At 35.3% G+C, this 16,463-nt stretch overlaps 4 protein-coding genes and 1 long non-coding RNA gene across 7 annotated transcripts in view; 3 read left to right on the forward strand and 2 right to left on the reverse strand.

Annotated features, from left to right (window-relative positions):
• The window catches only part of LOC112552466 (uncharacterized), a 48,382-nt gene extending 47,126 nt beyond the window's left edge, over nucleotides 1–1,256 (forward strand). Inside the window, exon 3 of the long non-coding RNA XR_016139351.1 lies at nucleotides 1,193–1,256. This is a non-coding gene — a long non-coding RNA (uncharacterized LOC112552466). The remainder of the gene's footprint in view (nucleotides 1–1,192) is intronic.
• A 533-nt stretch (nucleotides 1,257–1,789) lies between these two features.
• On the reverse strand, nucleotides 1,790–6,733 carry LOC105424977 (ribokinase). Of its 2 annotated transcripts, none has more exons than XM_011635479.2 (7): nucleotides 5,260–6,733; nucleotides 4,393–4,525; nucleotides 3,991–4,117; nucleotides 3,631–3,786; nucleotides 3,170–3,261; nucleotides 2,848–3,036; nucleotides 1,790–2,169 (listed from the first exon to the last, which is right to left on the reverse strand). In XM_011635479.2, exons 1-7 carry the CDS (start codon nucleotides 5,307–5,309, stop codon nucleotides 1,993–1,995), a joined length of 924 nt encoding a protein of 307 aa, XP_011633781.2. In that variant the 5' UTR covers nucleotides 5,310–6,733; the 3' UTR covers nucleotides 1,790–1,992. The 2 variants fall into 2 exon arrangements, with proteins under 2 accessions (XP_011633781.2, XP_011633780.2); XM_011635478.2 differs by having other exon boundaries at nucleotides 3,625–3,786; nucleotides 5,260–6,729.
• A 327-nt stretch (nucleotides 6,734–7,060) lies between these two features.
• LOC105424979 (Phosphotyrosyl phosphatase activator) lies at nucleotides 7,061–10,002 on the forward strand. The gene is made up of 8 exons (XM_011635480.3): nucleotides 7,061–7,684; nucleotides 7,761–7,846; nucleotides 8,230–8,433; nucleotides 8,549–8,766; nucleotides 8,865–8,989; nucleotides 9,123–9,223; nucleotides 9,360–9,467; nucleotides 9,527–10,002. Exons 1-8 carry the CDS (start codon nucleotides 7,630–7,632, stop codon nucleotides 9,680–9,682), a joined length of 1,053 nt encoding a protein of 350 aa, XP_011633782.2. The 5' UTR covers nucleotides 7,061–7,629; the 3' UTR covers nucleotides 9,683–10,002.
• A 144-nt stretch (nucleotides 10,003–10,146) lies between these two features.
• Nucleotides 10,147–12,129, forward strand: O-fut1 (O-fucosyltransferase 1). The gene is made up of 6 exons (XM_011635483.3): nucleotides 10,147–10,435; nucleotides 10,520–10,635; nucleotides 10,708–10,831; nucleotides 10,902–11,278; nucleotides 11,382–11,618; nucleotides 11,686–12,129. The coding sequence occupies exons 1-6, from the start codon at nucleotides 10,327–10,329 to the stop codon at nucleotides 11,869–11,871; spliced, it is 1,149 nt and encodes a 382-aa protein (XP_011633785.2). The 5' UTR covers nucleotides 10,147–10,326; the 3' UTR covers nucleotides 11,872–12,129.
• On the reverse strand, nucleotides 11,997–16,306 carry LOC105424980 (carnitine O-acetyltransferase-like). Of its 2 annotated transcripts, XM_089076809.1 has the most exons (15): nucleotides 16,124–16,306; nucleotides 15,507–15,837; nucleotides 15,165–15,422; nucleotides 14,966–15,044; nucleotides 14,761–14,891; nucleotides 14,556–14,691; nucleotides 14,314–14,486; nucleotides 14,093–14,246; nucleotides 13,869–14,034; nucleotides 13,553–13,740; nucleotides 13,342–13,442; nucleotides 13,147–13,272; nucleotides 12,740–13,067; nucleotides 12,514–12,651; nucleotides 11,997–12,441 (listed from the first exon to the last, which is right to left on the reverse strand). In XM_089076809.1, the coding sequence occupies exons 4-15, from the start codon at nucleotides 14,999–15,001 to the stop codon at nucleotides 12,244–12,246; spliced, it is 1,875 nt and encodes a 624-aa protein (XP_088932935.1). In that variant the 5' UTR covers nucleotides 15,002–15,044; nucleotides 15,165–15,422; nucleotides 15,507–15,837; nucleotides 16,124–16,306; the 3' UTR covers nucleotides 11,997–12,243. The 2 variants fall into 2 exon arrangements, with proteins under 2 accessions (XP_088932935.1, XP_011633784.2); XM_011635482.3 differs by lacking the exon at nucleotides 15,165–15,422.
• Nucleotides 16,307–16,463: the final 157 nt, after the last annotated feature.

The raw sequence follows: 16,463 nt of genomic DNA on the forward strand, positions 1-16,463 counted from the left end.
TGCTTCGCGGAACCGCCAGCGATATCTTTGCCTACCACGAGACACGGCCGATGACGATGATGATAATTATCGCGAGAGCGCGCGGGGAGTCTTACATCGAAAGTAATAACGCAACGCCTTTCCCTTCTGACGTTTACGCGCGGCACAATTTTTCCGCGTTGACGCTCGCGCGCTTCAGATGCCGCCGGCCTGTCGCCGGCTCGTGGCACGCGATCGCACGCGTGAACGCACGCGAATTACAGATAACGACGATTAATTCGAAGGAAAGGATGCCCGATACCAATTAACGTCGATTCTTTCCTGAACTCGGCGCACTTCGCGGAATTCGATGAAACACCATGCGAACGGTCAAACACCGTCGATCGTCTCGTTCCCGATTTCGCTCTCGGTTCCCGGATCGGCGGATCTGCATAAGCGGAGTCGCAATTAGGACCTCTCTTGTCCTTCCGGTCGGCGAAAGTTTGCGGCGATACTGATATTTTAGACACCAAGAGCGACGTGGACGTACCGTCGCCGGCGCGACGGCCCCTCAAAAATTAAAAGTCGCCACCACCTTGCGAAAGCATTTAAAATGACATTTACACCTGAGCATGCTTGCCCCTTCCATCACTTTCCCTCTCTTGAATAATGCCATCCTGGCTGCACGTTCGCGTGAACCAATTGAGAGAAGACTCAAGCATTCTCACGGGGTTCCCAGACGTACCTCCTTTTTTGTTTAGAAGGTCGAGGCAACGCGTGCATCGTGAAAGCGTTTGGAATTTTTACTAACTCCTACCATTACCTAACATTTCTTTTTTTTTTTTTTTTTTTTTAAGTATACACATGGGTGCGCGTGTATGCGTGTAGATATATTTAGATATAAAATCTTCGAAATTCGAAAAGATACTAATTTATTCGTTATGCGCAGAGTTGCGTAATATTTAAAATAGATTTCATAACGTGACATAAATAGTATAGTTTAAGGCCAAAAAGAGGTGTATTTTGTATCTTTGAAAATTATTCTCGAAACTATCGGATTTCTATTTTCTACTTCAGCTGTTTATTAATTTTTTTGCCTTCATTCATTCGTTTGAATTATTCTAATGTTATTTCTATTATCTTCCATACATTTTTTTAGAAATTTTTTTTCTATTTAAAATAAAAATATTAAAGTTATTAAGTAAAGATATATTAATCCTTTTTCCATTTTCAGAATTTAGTTACAACGCCAGATGGTACCGGGATGTTGGAAAAATAAAGAGAGAAAGAAAGGTAAGAATAAAGCTGATCCTCGATTTCACAGATTAGAAATTTAATATCCCAGAATAAATATTAATTTTTTTCTAAGTTCGCTCGTTTTTTGCAAGATTGATGTAGAACTTTCTACAACATATTTATATTATGCTAATGTTGTTATTGTTGTTGTTGTTGTTGTTGTTGTTTAATCATATCTTTGAGTTTTTGGCCAAATCTTATTTGACGACTGTGAAAAAAATTGATATATTCACCGACATTGCAAAAAATTACGCGAAGATCAACGATAAGACCGGTTTTCAAAACGATTAAAAATGATTTAAATTTCCTGCGTGCATCGATGAACGAGTAAGACATATATATACGGTAATTTAATTTTTGATTCTACATTTTATATGTGAACACAAGTATTTCTCTAAGTATTTTACTATCATCAATTTAATTTGCTGTATTAATTTTGCATTATAACGCGTGATCGCGTGCTATTTTTAAGTATTTTGGGTTTTAGAAAATAGGAATACATGTTTGTGCGCTTTATAAAACTTTTATACAAAACTTTTGGCATTTGCTTTATTCTGTAAATATTCAACTTGGAAAAGATTTCACAAAATAGATTTCAAATATATATATATATATATATATATATATATATATATATATATTTGAATATTTGATATATATATATATGCGTGTATATATAACGAGATAAAATATCAGATGTCCAAATAACACACTCCAGTGCGTTATTTCCTTTTCTGTTTACATAAATAAATCTTCCGGCAGATCGTTTCTCGTTGGGAAGCTCGCGTGCGTGCCGAATTTAAGGACGGACTGCGTAGCGACCACGCAAGCTCTCCTGATGCACTCGTCCATCGTTAGCTGCGGATGATATGCTTTGAAGTATGCGAGCGCGCCCAGAAATGCATCCCCGGCACCCTATTGCATACCATTAACACTTAGCGGCCTGAGGCAATTTCTCGTCTTAAATACGTGCCAATCATTTGAATGAATCACTAAGTGAATCAGCGCGTTTCAATCCAGTCCGGAAATTGGTTATTCGCTGAGAAGATCATGAACCGGAAAGCACTGTCAAATACTTTCATCGCTTCAGCCGCGATCTCGTATGATACGTAAATGAATCAGAAGTCAGTTTCTATGATTTTTTTTTTTATAAAAGCGGGAAATACGGATAGCATACGCAGAACGGAACAAAATTTTCCGGCAGACTATTAAATCTAGAAGAAAATCTGTATGAAGCGTCTCAGAATCGATCTCGTATAAGACGTAAATCAGGAATCAATTTACATGATTTTTATATAAGCAGAAAGTACGTATAATGGACATACGTAGAATGGAACAAAATTTTCCGGCAGATTATTAAATTTCTAGCAGAAATTTACACGAAACGTCTCGTAGTCGTCATATATAAAGCTACTTTGAAAAACTTATTTCTTCTTCGAAAGAAAAATTAAAGGAAATTAAAAAAAAAAAAATAAATTAAAGAAAGTTAAAAAAAAAATTGGAGAATTTCTTTAATTTGAGCGACGAGCTGAAAAATTCATTTCGTGGAATTCGCGACTATAAGTTCTGTGACAACATTCGTACGATACGTACGGTAGTGTCTACAGGTTGAACCTCGGTAGCGGGAATCCGCACGATATTTCTGTTCGTCTTCGACGCGTACACAGCTCCGAGCGGTCCGAGAGTAATGATGATCGTGTTACATCCCTTAGCCAGGAGCTCATCCACGACTTGCTGTACGTTGGACAGGTCCACGTGTTCAACACTCGTCATAATTTTCGCCTGCAAAAGTGTAATAACACTTCTGATCCGTCTCGAGCATCACATCAATTCTTTCACGGCGTTTTCGAAAGAAAACACCGTGAAAGAAACGTCCTCGTTACATCACCATCGTTATCGCCATGTTAACACGTACCTCCATTTCGTTGACGCAGAAAATATCGCACAATCTGAGGATTTCCGGATCGGGGTTTTTCAGCGCGGGTGCCCCGTTGACAATCGAAAGTCCTAGTCACATTGCGCGATAAAAATGTATCCACGGCTCTCGTATCTGGAGCCGTTTGTTATCGCAAAGCCGTACGAAACGACACGTCTGGTCTTTAAGGAAAAACGCGAAAGAAAGATAAAGCGTCTTACGTAAATTTTATCACAAAGTTGTGATTATAACGCCTTCAGCCTCGTCGTCATTTCCGGATACACAAATTCGCGATTATGACGCCTTTGGCTTCGTCGTCACTTCCGGATATACAGATTCGCGAGTGTGACTCCTTCGGCTTCGTCGTGCCGTCGTCACTTCCGGCCTTGCGATAATTCGACTCCAAAAGGGGAAAATTTATTTTTAATATTATATAAAACAGGAAGAGGACAAACCATGACCTCGGTGTAATTTTAGCGCGCGTAGCGTGGCTTCCAGCGGTATCTCGAACTGACATAATAAAACGCTCGCGCCTTTGATGACGTCCACGGCAGAATCCACATGTTCGAGAGTCAATGATTCGTTTGCGCCTAACACGATAACGATGCTGTTCTCACCTGCGAATATCGTTCGAAAGCCATTCTGATTATTTTGACGCGACGGCACCGTCAGAGTTACTTTAACGAGGAGTTCGATTTTAATCTATTTATTCGGGACTCTCTTAGATTAATCGAAGCTACTTGAAGCGTCTTTCCTGTAACGCGATTCCAACTTGAAGACGAGATCCCGATTTATAGTCAGGCAGCATCACGAGAACGTACCATTTTCTGCAACGGTAATGTGTGCGATACCACTGTGCTTATCGTTTTGTATCCTCACTTGAGACGCGTCTACATTTTCCTTTTTTAAAATCTCTAAGTATTCCTGAGCAAATGTGTCGTAGCCTAACTGCGACAAAAGACAAGAAATTACAAATGAAATGTAATCATCGTGTAATGTGGGTGATGAGAATGAGTAATTTATTAGAAAAATCGTATAAACATTGTTGAATAAGGGATGAACATTTGAAGCGAGACAAGTTGCGATCAATTTTATCTACAAGATATAGAACTCTGTATTGAAGCAGTTAATTTGGAAAAGCGTATAAACACTACACTAAATAAGGACTAAATACTTAAAACAGCAAGTTACAGTCGGTTTTATCTACAAGATAAAATGCGTACTGAGGCAACAAGCGCCGTGGATCCACCAAGTTTAGCGGCAGTCACACACTGATTGGCACCTTTACCACCGTATTTCTTTTCAAATCTAGTTCCGATTATCGTCTCGCCTGGTTTAGGCAACCGCGGAGAGAAACTAAAAGACAAAAACGTTCAAAGGACAATGTCTATAAACAGATATATTCACTTGTTTTTTTTTTTTTACAACACACAGAAAAAAATTAATCTTGAATCAAGACTAAAATTTTTCTAAGAATATGATAATCTTCATATAGAATGATTTTTAATCTGAGTTGTGCGAAAATAATACATCAATATAAATTCAATCAAATCAGGACTAAAATGTTTGAGAAGATTATAATATCTTTGTTTTATGAGAAGATTCGTTTTAAGACTAATTTTTTTCTAGTATATAGATTTGTTTTTTTCTATAACTGAATTATTTTATAACTAAACTTAAAGTAAAATAAACAATTTTTTTGAAATTTTTGATAAAAATGAGAAAGAAAATTTTAACAGTCGTAATAAAAAACAGGCCTTATGATTGCGCTCGATGAGCGCGCTATCAGCATTACTTGCGTCATTCTATCTTTATTGCTCGTTAGACAAAAATAAGAAAAGAATGATATGGTAGCGTGTCTGTTTATTACAAATGTGTTCAATCAATTACAACTACTAAATGAAATTAGCAACACAAAATCGAATACATAGAAAGAGTTTTTTTTTTTGCATTTATATTGTGTTTAATACTACAGAATATTTATCATAACGAACTGCAATATGATTGTAATATTAATAATCATAAAGATCGATCGTCCACACGAGACAACCGTGAACTTTGGCAATGTACAAAAAGCTGTCCTTACTCACCAGGTAAAGTCGATCATGCACGAACCGACAACGACTATCTTTGGTGCCATGACGCAGGATTATCTCCTTCTCTCTCTTTCTCTCGCACACACAATACTTTTTATAAATAGTAAACTTCAAATTAGCAGATTATATTAAAACAGTCGTTTGCTTTCTTAAGCCGTACTGCAGCGATACAATTATTTCTAGGTGAGATCGCGGCGCGACCAACTGCAAGCAGAGCGAACCGATGTTATTGCCGTTTATCACACAGCGAGTTCCAAATGAGTGAACCAATGAGTGAACCGGAAGATGTTATCGGTTAGAGAGATTATTTCTTTGCGAGCGTGACCCGCGAGAAGACGAGCGGGTGTCTCGCGACGGCGACATTCAAGAGGTCGTAGCGAATGCCACACAAGTGAATTAATTTAAATCGCGCTACTCCATCACGGTGGACCAAAAAAGAGGCGTTATTTACAGCAACGTTTGCCTTGACGGGGACGGGTTAGCTTCTTTTTTTTTTTTTTTTTTTTTTATTTTACGACAAATGTTTAGATCCTCCACCTTAAAGTTTAATAAATTTGCACATATTCGACGCGGTTTTGCATAAAAATGAAAGTTCGAAGAGAAAAAAAAATTCGTTGTTTGACTGAAAAGGCAGTGATTAAGCGTATAAAAGTTGGAACTTCTTAAGAGGGTTAGGAAATCTGTCATGTCCACTGAAATATAGTGATAGTGGAGTGCAGCCGTATTAAACACCTATATTAGACGGTAATCCGAGAGAGAGCGTATTACGTAGTATCTGTATCTTTGTTTAACCTGCGCACTGCGCGCATGTAGTAGGCAGCGTAAATAGTAATAATGTATGAATATAATGCAATTATGATAACTATGAACTGTCTCGATATCTTTGATCTTACGGTCCACGTGACCATCCGATCACGTTAAGACTGCACTCGGAAACATTCGAGTACCCCTGTGCGTTATTTTATTCTTGTTTAACATTCGGTGAACAACAAGGATAAAATGATACATTCGAATAATATTTCCGAACACAGTCTAATAATTGGAGATTCAGAACCGAATAGTAAGCGTCCCATTATAAATATAATCACTAGTACACAAATATAATCACAATAAATAGTGTAAGACCTCCTAATAAAAGTCACGTAAGAAACAGAAACTGTAGTTCGAGATTTATATATATGTATATAATCTCTCTCTCTCTCTCTCTCTCTCTCTCTCTCTCTCTCTCTCTCATTCACTCATCCATCTTCGCTAATCTAAACGTAAACTTTAATATATTGGGGAAAACATGTGTGGGATAAGATTGAAAAGTTATGATTCTTATTAGAGAGTATGAGCCAAAGCAGAAAGACGTAATACTTGATGTAAACGTATCCTCCGCCAATTCATTGTGCCTTGGAATTTTACGACTACGACTCTTTACGACCGTCTTTCTGCTTCGGCTCTACTCCTAGTATAAGCAATTTTTATTCCCCACAAATTTTAAAAATAAACACGTTCCTGTCACGTTAAATTTCATTGAGCCAATTAGAAAGATAGATCTGCGCGACTAAACCTGCGCAACCACGCATTCTTCACGAAGTGCAATCATTTTATGATTAATTGTGTTTCAGTTTTTTATTATATTTCATACCGATGAAAGCCAATGAATATAAGCATATGAGAGCCCCTTTGCTAATCACAAAAAATCAATTGATGATTTTCAATAGTATTTTATCGACGATTATAATTACTACATTTCATATTTTGCGCGCATTTCGACCACGACGCATGCGCAAATCGTTAAATGTCATCAGACTTGAAAACATTAAGCGACCGTTTTTTTTTTCAAACCTTCGTTTTTGTATAAAACTACGTTAATGAATGTAAATTCATTAAATTTTAACGTGAAGAATCTAAACTGAACGTTTATTGGAATTTGATTTAAAGATTAATGTTCCTTGCGTAAAATTTCGGATACGGTAACTCTCCCACGGCGTATGCGCGTCACGTTCATGGGTTTCGTGAAGTAGAAAATTGTATCAACGTGTCAACCGATGATTTCGTTGCAAGGTCATGGACATTGTTAATTGTTACTTCTCCCTACAATTTACCTATTTACATTGCGTACGAAGTAATTCACGCGATAATTTGCGCGTTGTTCTCGTTTAAAGTGCTCTTATTGTGGTGTTGCGAAGTAAAAAGAAACAAAAAGAGAATCTATTAGGTTATGTTTCGTCATTCTCCATATCGAAGCGATAGCGACAGAGTCATCTAATTACGCCTAACTAGGTGCACCTAAGCGAAATGCCGTCAGTGACGGAAATATCACTGCGTTGCCTTAACGGAGCTCATTAATATCGCAGTCAAGTTTTGGATTTCATCATGTCAGAATCAGAACTAGAACCATCTTCGGAAATACAACACACTTATATGTCACGTATATATCTTGCAATATGTATTTATATATCAGAGAGATATAATTGATTAATTTACATATTAATGTATTGTTTCAGCTGAGCCACATGAATTTGTTGTACCGACAAAACGTGTCAAGACACCAAATGATTTAACATTGTGGAAAAGATCAGAAGCGTACTATGTAAGACAGCTTTTGCAATTATTTATTTTGTTATCATTTTATACATCTAATTTCAATTATAATATAGGGGAAGCTAAAAATCGTAAATCAATATAACTTGATTGTAGGAATAATATTTGCATTTATTGGAAATTCAGTATATTTTGTTTTATCAATTTAAATGCATCAATGTTTGATTTATTTTACTGTCAAATTAAATAAAGGATAAACTTAGAGAAGAAAGAGAATATGAATAACTCATATTTAATTAAAATAAAATTTAACTTACACTGCAATGATTATTAGCTTTTCATATGCAACTATAATATATTTTATTATATACTTTGTATGTGTATGTGTATTACAAAAGCACATTTTTTTATGCATTTATGAAATATTTATAGGAATACATGGGATTTATCTTAGCATTGAACCAAGCTGTTCAGGGAAGTGCTTTAGATTCAGAATGTTCACAGTCTTCTGCAGTGGACAGTATTGTGCAGATGTTGAACAAATTTGATGAATGGATAGCAGAAATCCCACCTACTGAACAGCCCCAACGATTTGGCAACAAATCGTTTCGCACATGGCATGAACGATTACAACAGGTTTGGCATCAGTTTTATTTAAGAGTATTTTATTTAAAAGTATTAATTATTAATTCGTCAGAATAAGTAGTAAAATGGTAAAAACTTTCATTTGCAATTAATCTTAATATTACAGAACGCTTTGGAGGAATTAAAACAAGTTTTGCCAGAGGATTTGCATCGTGCAATCCCAGAGATAGTGCAGTATTTATATGAAAGCTTTGGTAATCCAACACGCATTGATTATGGAACAGGCCATGAAATGGCTTTTATTATGTTTCTCTGCTGCTTGTTCAAGATAAACGTATTTGAACATGAAGATAGGATTGCTGTTGTGATAAAAGTATTTAATAGGTACTTAAATTTTTTAATTGTATATTTTAGTATACTACATGATCTCTTATTCTTTCTTATTTAATTGTTTAAAATATTTTTCTTGGATTATTGGAAAGATACCTCGAATTAGTGCGCAAACTTCAATTGACGTACCGTATGGAACCAGCAGGTAGTCACGGTGTTTGGAGTTTGGACGATTATCAATTTGTTCCTTTTATATGGGGAAGTGCTCAACTCATTGGTACTTTTAACTTTTGTATATATGTTCTCCGTATAATCTTTATCGATGATGTAATATAGTAATTTCGAAAAGAAACTATTTTTTTTAATCTATTTGTAATATTTATTTATTTTATATAATTTAATTTTTTTAGGACATCCACGAATAGAACCACGTCATTTTGTGGACCCAGGTATCGTGGAATCTTTCAGCAAGAAATATATGTTTCTTGGCTGTATCGACTTTATTTCGAAGGTACAAAAACATATTCGGAGTTATAAAGATATAATGGAACGTACTTTCATTGGCACGATTTAATTTATTCCAAATTAAGAAATTTATGCATATATTTTTGATATTTTTTTTTTTTTGATTGACTGTTTTTTATTAGGTGAAAATAGGACCTTTTGCTGAACATTCGAATCAGTTATGGAACGTCAGCGCAGTATCTTCATGGTCAAAAGTGAATAGTGGTCTCATTAAGATGTACCAAGCGGAGGTAATTGCAATTTGTGCATGTAAAAAAAGAATTTGTTTTTTATTATTTTTATTTTTCAGGTATTGTCAAAGTTTCCTGTTATCCAACATGTTTTCTTTGGTTCTCTATTTCCGTTAACAGAAATGATACCGCAATGCTCCAGTCCGATTAAGGTTCCAAATTACAGAGGAGTATCTGTTCCTAACAATCCACCTCCACCGGCAAGGCCGCAATGAGAATAACAAGCATAATAAATATTACTATAAACTATTTTACCGCTTTCCAGTATAATAATAAGATTGTACATTATTATTGTCCCGTCTCTTTCCTCCTGTAAATGCTTTCATTAATTTTAAACGCATTTCTCCAGCTCAAAAATTGATTATTCCAAAAAACAGAGTATATAAGTTAGTGAACGATGAATATAGAAATTGTTATCTAATGATGTGATGCAAATTTGTTCAAAAAATATTTAGATATGTGATCACAAAATGGCGGGTTATTTATAATTCTGTGTAAACATTGATTTGCTTTCAATAAAAATAATAGATTCGCATTATGCAGAGAATTATTAACAATCTCACGAAAAAATTATAAATGATTTTACCTCTACAACGTTGAACAACTCCAATTTATAAAAATTGCACTAATATGCTTTTCTCGAATCGATTACTTTCGAAAAGAAGTTTTTTTCAGCAATTCTTGCGAGTCTAATCGATGCTTATCTCCATGGAAACTAAAAGATGGAGTCCGCCTGGTTCTCTCTCTATCCATTGTAACCTTGCATGTCAACACGCACAAGAAAAGGAGAATTTGTACAGAAATTCGCAACAATTACATTAAGGATATTCGTGAAAGTGTTAATATAATTTATTTGGCAATGCTCAGAATATCGATTTTTACATTATTTTTCATAAATTTCTACGCTGCATGTTGTCAGGATGTTGACATCGACCCGGATGGCTATGTTGTTTACTGTCCTTGCATGGGTAAGAACAATAATCTATCCTAATTTCTCATCGTTTATACGTCACTACTCACGACAGTGATAATCTCCTTGACTCTCATTGTAGGACGCTTTGGCAACCAAGCGGATCATTTCTTAGGGGTCTTGGGATTTGCCAGAGCTCTAAATCGTACCCTGGTATTACCGCCATGGGTCGAATATCGCACGGGAGAGACCAGATCTGTAAGTGCAAAATCTATATACAGTATCAATGTAAAATTATAATCAATGTCTAACATCCAATTCCATTTCTAGATACAAGTACCATTCGACACTTACTTTAATGTCTCACAAGTACAAAACTGTCATAAAGCAATATTAATGGAAGACTTTATGATTGATGTTGCACCGAAAATATGGCCACCTGAAAAAAGAATATGTAAGTCTTGGGATATTATTTTTTTTTTTAATAAATTTGAAAATAAATAAATTTTTTTCCATCCTTTCAGCTTTCTGTTATGAAGCTCGCGAGGGAAGTAATGGAACGTCTTGTAATGCAAAGCATGGGAATCCATTTGGGCCCTTCTGGGACACGTACAATATAGATTTTGTCAAGTCAGAGTTTTACAAACCTCTCCTTTATTACGATATATATTATACCCGCACGAGGCAGCAACAATGGCAGCAGCATTATCCAGCCGAAACTTGGCCAGTACTAGCATTTACAGGCGCACCCGCCAGTTTCCCGATACAGCTGGAGAATAAACCTCTGCAGAAGTGTCTCAATTGGAACAATGACATTCTGAATAAAGCGAAGGCATTTATAAAAAAGAAATTACCGAGAGGTGCATTTGTTGGTATACATTTGCGAAACGGAATTGATTGGGTATGCATAATGCATTTGTTGTACATATTTTTATATGAAAACTATATTATTGATGTCCTACAAAGAATAATGATTTCTCCTATTTATTGCGTCTGCTTTTCAGGTACGCGCCTGCGAACATATACCATCTGCACCAAATCTTTTCGCCGCACCCCAGTGTCTCGGGTACCAAAATGAACGTGGCAAAGCAACATCGTCGATGTGCTTGCCGTCATTTGATGTAATAGTGACCCAACTGAAGCGTGTTATTCGTAATGGCAAAGATATTAAATCTGTGTTCGTAGCATCTGACGATGATTACATGTTGGACAAACTCACGGAAGCTTTAGAGCGCATGAAGGTAAACTTGTATATTTATCATGTTGCTATCATTCACTAATGAGCATTCTGTTATTTTTCTTTCGCAGATACCAGTATTCCGGCAAGAACCACCAGTATCTCCACATTTGGATTTGGCAATTCTCGGAAGGTCTAATTATTTCATAGGAAACTGCATTTCCTCTTTCAGCGCTTTTGTGGCCAGAGAACGTGAAGTCAGAGGATACCCAACGTTCTTCTGGGGTTTCCCACCCAGGACCAGAACAGAACTGTGATATTAATATTTATTTTGTATAGCATAATATTTGCCAAATATGCGCACGACTGTCGATTTTTGATAATTATTTTATATTTATATATTGCTGAATCGAATAATTATTATGAATAATTATTATTATGATTAATGTTACTCATATATTTATTGAAAAAATACAACTGTATACATGATGAGCCAAGTCGCGAAATATGGTACTGCAACGTATTTTGCAGATCTCCAATTTATATTTCACAATAAAAAATGTATACGTAACAAATACGATATTCTGCTTACGATCCTATACTGTATAAAAATGTAATATAATTACATAGTATAGTAGTTAGTATAATTTCAAGATTTTTGTCGCAGTAAAATATAAAGTTCTATAACTTTATTCGCTTCCTATGTCTCGCATGTCGCACAGTGTCTGCTGTAAAACACAAGCAAATTTTTCAGTGTCAGTCTCATTACACGATTTAAATGACGAACAAGCAAACAAAATATCTTTTGGTCGTGGATTATAACAGCAACCATAACCATCAGGAACAACAGGTCCATAACACATAAAAGACGCTGATTTATATGGTACCTTTGGATCATAAAAATAAAACAATTAGCACAAAAATTCTTGATTCCTTTAAGAGAGTCAATTTTGAATTACCTGACTCGATGTTAAATTGAAATATGTACTTTTGGTATAACCAACATCTTTATACAATTCTGGAAGCTCCATTCCTTCGCTTTGAGCTATCATTTTTAAACCGAACAGATGCCGGTCGACACCTTGACCCATCACAGCCTGTACAAAAAGAAATATTAATTCGAAAATTCATCAGAAAATAATGATTAAAAAAATAAATTATAATTCAAGTAGACAGATGCTTCACCTGCGCAGCGTACTCTTTGTGAGCGTTTATAGCTCTAATCATCATTTCCTTTTTTTGCTGCTTACTTTTGCATTCGGCTTCAGGAAGCATTATCTTTGCAAATTCTACAGATTCGGTACTGGTAGACCTAATACACTCAGTTCTGGCATTTATGAATCTTCGCAATGCCGCGCTTTCGTAATGAGCTGACGCTTTTCTTTGTAAATTGTAGAACGTTACTTGCATCGCGATTTGGATGAAACTGTCGGGACTCAGCTTAATCGCTTTTATCGCATCCGCGCCGAATTTGTCGAACGTGAAACATTCCATGTCTATGTCGTTTGAGAGTCTAAAAAAATCATATGTATTACATTTTCAATACAATATTAGCGTAATTATAATTTTCCTTAATGCAACGATCAACATACTTATCCACCGAATCGATAGCTTTCTCGATTGCATATTCTATAGCATCGTTAGTTTCAAACTTTAAAAGTTCTGGTCTTGGAAAATTTGCGGAACTTTTGTCTCTTGCGCTATTCTCTCTCGATGCTCTAAAAACAGACGGAAATTTTTATATGTGCTTTATTATGAAAAATAATTTACTAACAATTATTACTTACATATATTTTAATACATAATCGTGAAGGACAGCAACGGGAACTCCCTCACATGGACTGTGTTCATATTCCATGCCGATATAACCATCGGCGGATACTATATACTATAAAAATGTTTCTAGTTTATTTCAGTATCAAAAGACATCATCTTAAATATTTTGTCTATTTCAAATTGCTTCATATTGAATTCATTCGTAATAATCGAATATTTCACCTGCACAGTCTTGTCATGCCACCTATTTCCTGCATTTACACGACTACTGTAGCCTGTCATAGTTTGGACTGCTCTGACTGAAGCATTGTTTTTTTTCTTAAAAGCATCCTTAGGTATATCCTTATCCAGACATAATATAAACAAGGAATTTTCTATATCTCTAATTATATCCCTATTGTTACCCAGTTCTGAAAATAATGATGATTCGATAGATAGTAAAATTAAAAACTATACAATAAATTTCTAATTTGAAAAGAATGAACTTAAATAGTATGCAAACGCAATAAGAAAAGAAAAAAAATAAACTGAAATAAACCTAAAAGTAAACTATAATCCTTCGCCCATGTGTCTCTGTCATTCCCAGTTAAAATTCCTATAGGCTTCCCCTCAGTACACGAGCGATCTGCGATATCTTTTATAGCAGCCACAAGCTTGCCTTCATTTAAAATGCCATTTTTATCGACAACACAAAGTTTAAAGAACTGTAATATAGATAGTATGTATCCAGCTATATTATTTTATTAGATTCATTATACTTACATTGTTATTACTTATGATTATTATGTGTTTGGCTTCGTCTGTGTGCAACAATTTATCGAGCGCTTTACTGGGTTGCCTGTGCGTACCGAGTATCATGCCATAAGGCAGCATATCAAGAGGATCATCGCGAACCATTTCTTGCTTCATCTTTCCACTATAATGTCATTGCAGATGAATACTAGAAAGAACGCGAAAAATGTTGCAAACTGCATGGGACTTACCTCTTGATCATCTCATTGTAATTGCACACTCCAGCGATAAGGCGCGCTGCGAACACATACACGTCATCTGGTTGATGGAAAGTAACCGGTGGTCCAACATTTCCAGGACTAGAATGCACGATTACGGGCATACGGTATCCCAAGTATGCAACTTGCAGCCACCAGTCTTTCATCTGAAACGAGTGGAAGTTAATTCATATTTACTTAATTGTATATCGAAAAAAATATGCAAATACAAGTACCCAGTTATCTGTGTTTTCATATCTATTCAATAATTTAGCATGTAACCGAGGTCCTGCGCCGGCGTCACTAATAAATTCACCAACAATCCTTTCTGTATTCTTATATTCATTGTCAGTCAACAATGGCTTCAAAGATCTATAATTAGACATAATAAGAATCATAAACATAATGATTTAAAGATAAAATAAAGATATAGGTATGTACTTCAAGTAACGTTCTGCAGTTTGTTTGAGATCAGGAACAGGTTGTTTGGGAATCGGTTGCTTATTTAGATTTAACGTTGTTATAGGTGTTCCCTGAAGAAGAGCTGGTGTTCTACGCAATCCATTGTAAACCTGTTGATTCAATTTTCATAAAAACTTTCTCTTTTAGATTTACCTCCGGTGATAATTTGCCTCCGTATGCTTACCGTGTACTTTGACACATTAGAGAATATTTTGTACATAGCTGGTTTCTCTAGAGAACTCGAGCCTATGTCTACTGTATTGCTAAAGAAAACAAAATTAATGAATATTATCAATGTTTTAAAGATAAGATAATGATATAAATAGCAAACATAATAGTGAAATTAAGATTATTATTCAGATAGGTATGCAATGCAATCTCACTGTTTGTTAAGATATGTCTCACTCTCACTCGAAAGTCAAAGTTTCAAAAATATCTCGGTAGAAGTGTCACACCCACATATGTATCACGCATGTATTGCGTGCATGTGTATTATATCATACACACATGGTTATATCTAAATCAGCGCGCGTACGGGGATAAACGATCTGCGCGGTGACAGATCTACATCATCAAGGTACATTGCTATAAATTGCCATCAATTATGTCATAGTGGTGGACATTGGACCGGGCCAATCGCACTAACCGGGATATTAAATTCATGATTCATATCACATATCATCTTGAGAGAGCATTTAATATTATTTCTAATAAAATATACATACATGTCCATATGGTGAAAGTCCTGATGTCAAGCGAAAGGAGCAAATATCCGAACTGGTCAAAGCTCAGCTTATAACAGGACCGCGTAATCCGTTGTTTACTTTGTATGTGTATGTAAGATACATATGTATATATATGTATAGACACGTTTGATAAGAAATGCTGAAGTGGCCGACCTGAAGTCGATTATTAGCCATTTAAAGTAGTCATAAATATTAATAAGCTCGAAAAGTTTATTCGTATCATATTGATTGTGGCTATACGACAATGAATAAAAACAAAATGTGACTCTCTCTCTCATGCATCTCTTTTAATAAGCCTTATACTGTATTCCTGTAAAATAATATTTTAAATCACAAAATTATTTAAAAAGTAAATATGTTATATATTTATGAAGAAGTTTCTCGATATAAGAAAATAATGATTCTTGACAGTTTTGCCAGATATAATTACTTGACAAATTTGTGATACATATTAATGTTTTATATATATAAAATTATAATAATCTAGTTTTTACACAAGCAATTCCTGCAGTTGACATTTTTTTTTTTGCTTTTCAAAATTGCTCTAGGGGAAGTAATATTAATGAACGTCTAAATATAACCAATTAAATCATTACTTTTCCGTGAGAACGAATCCCGATTGGCATCATTTATAAAGCACTCGTCATGAGATTAGATTTATTTAGATTTGTTTTTTTTTTGCAGCTGAACTTCTAACATCTCATCATCACAGTTTTTTTCTTCATATCGGAAAGAAAACGAAAAGAAATACGGTGCAAGAAATTCTTGAGTTGTGCAAATGAAAACGGAAGAATGAGAAATGTGAGTGCAAGAAGTGCAGCGCGAAAAAATGTAGTGCAACAATTTCAGAACATCTGTGGTGTCCTATAGTATACCTATGTGACGTCGTATACTTATATGACGTCACTAGCGATATGACAGATATGACGTCATATC

The sequence above is a fragment of the Pogonomyrmex barbatus genome, unplaced genomic scaffold (genome assembly GCF_055798465.1).
Source record: "Pogonomyrmex barbatus isolate J1 unplaced genomic scaffold, ASM5579846v1 scaffold1, whole genome shotgun sequence".
Classification (NCBI taxonomy): domain Eukaryota; kingdom Metazoa; phylum Arthropoda; class Insecta; order Hymenoptera; family Formicidae; genus Pogonomyrmex; species Pogonomyrmex barbatus.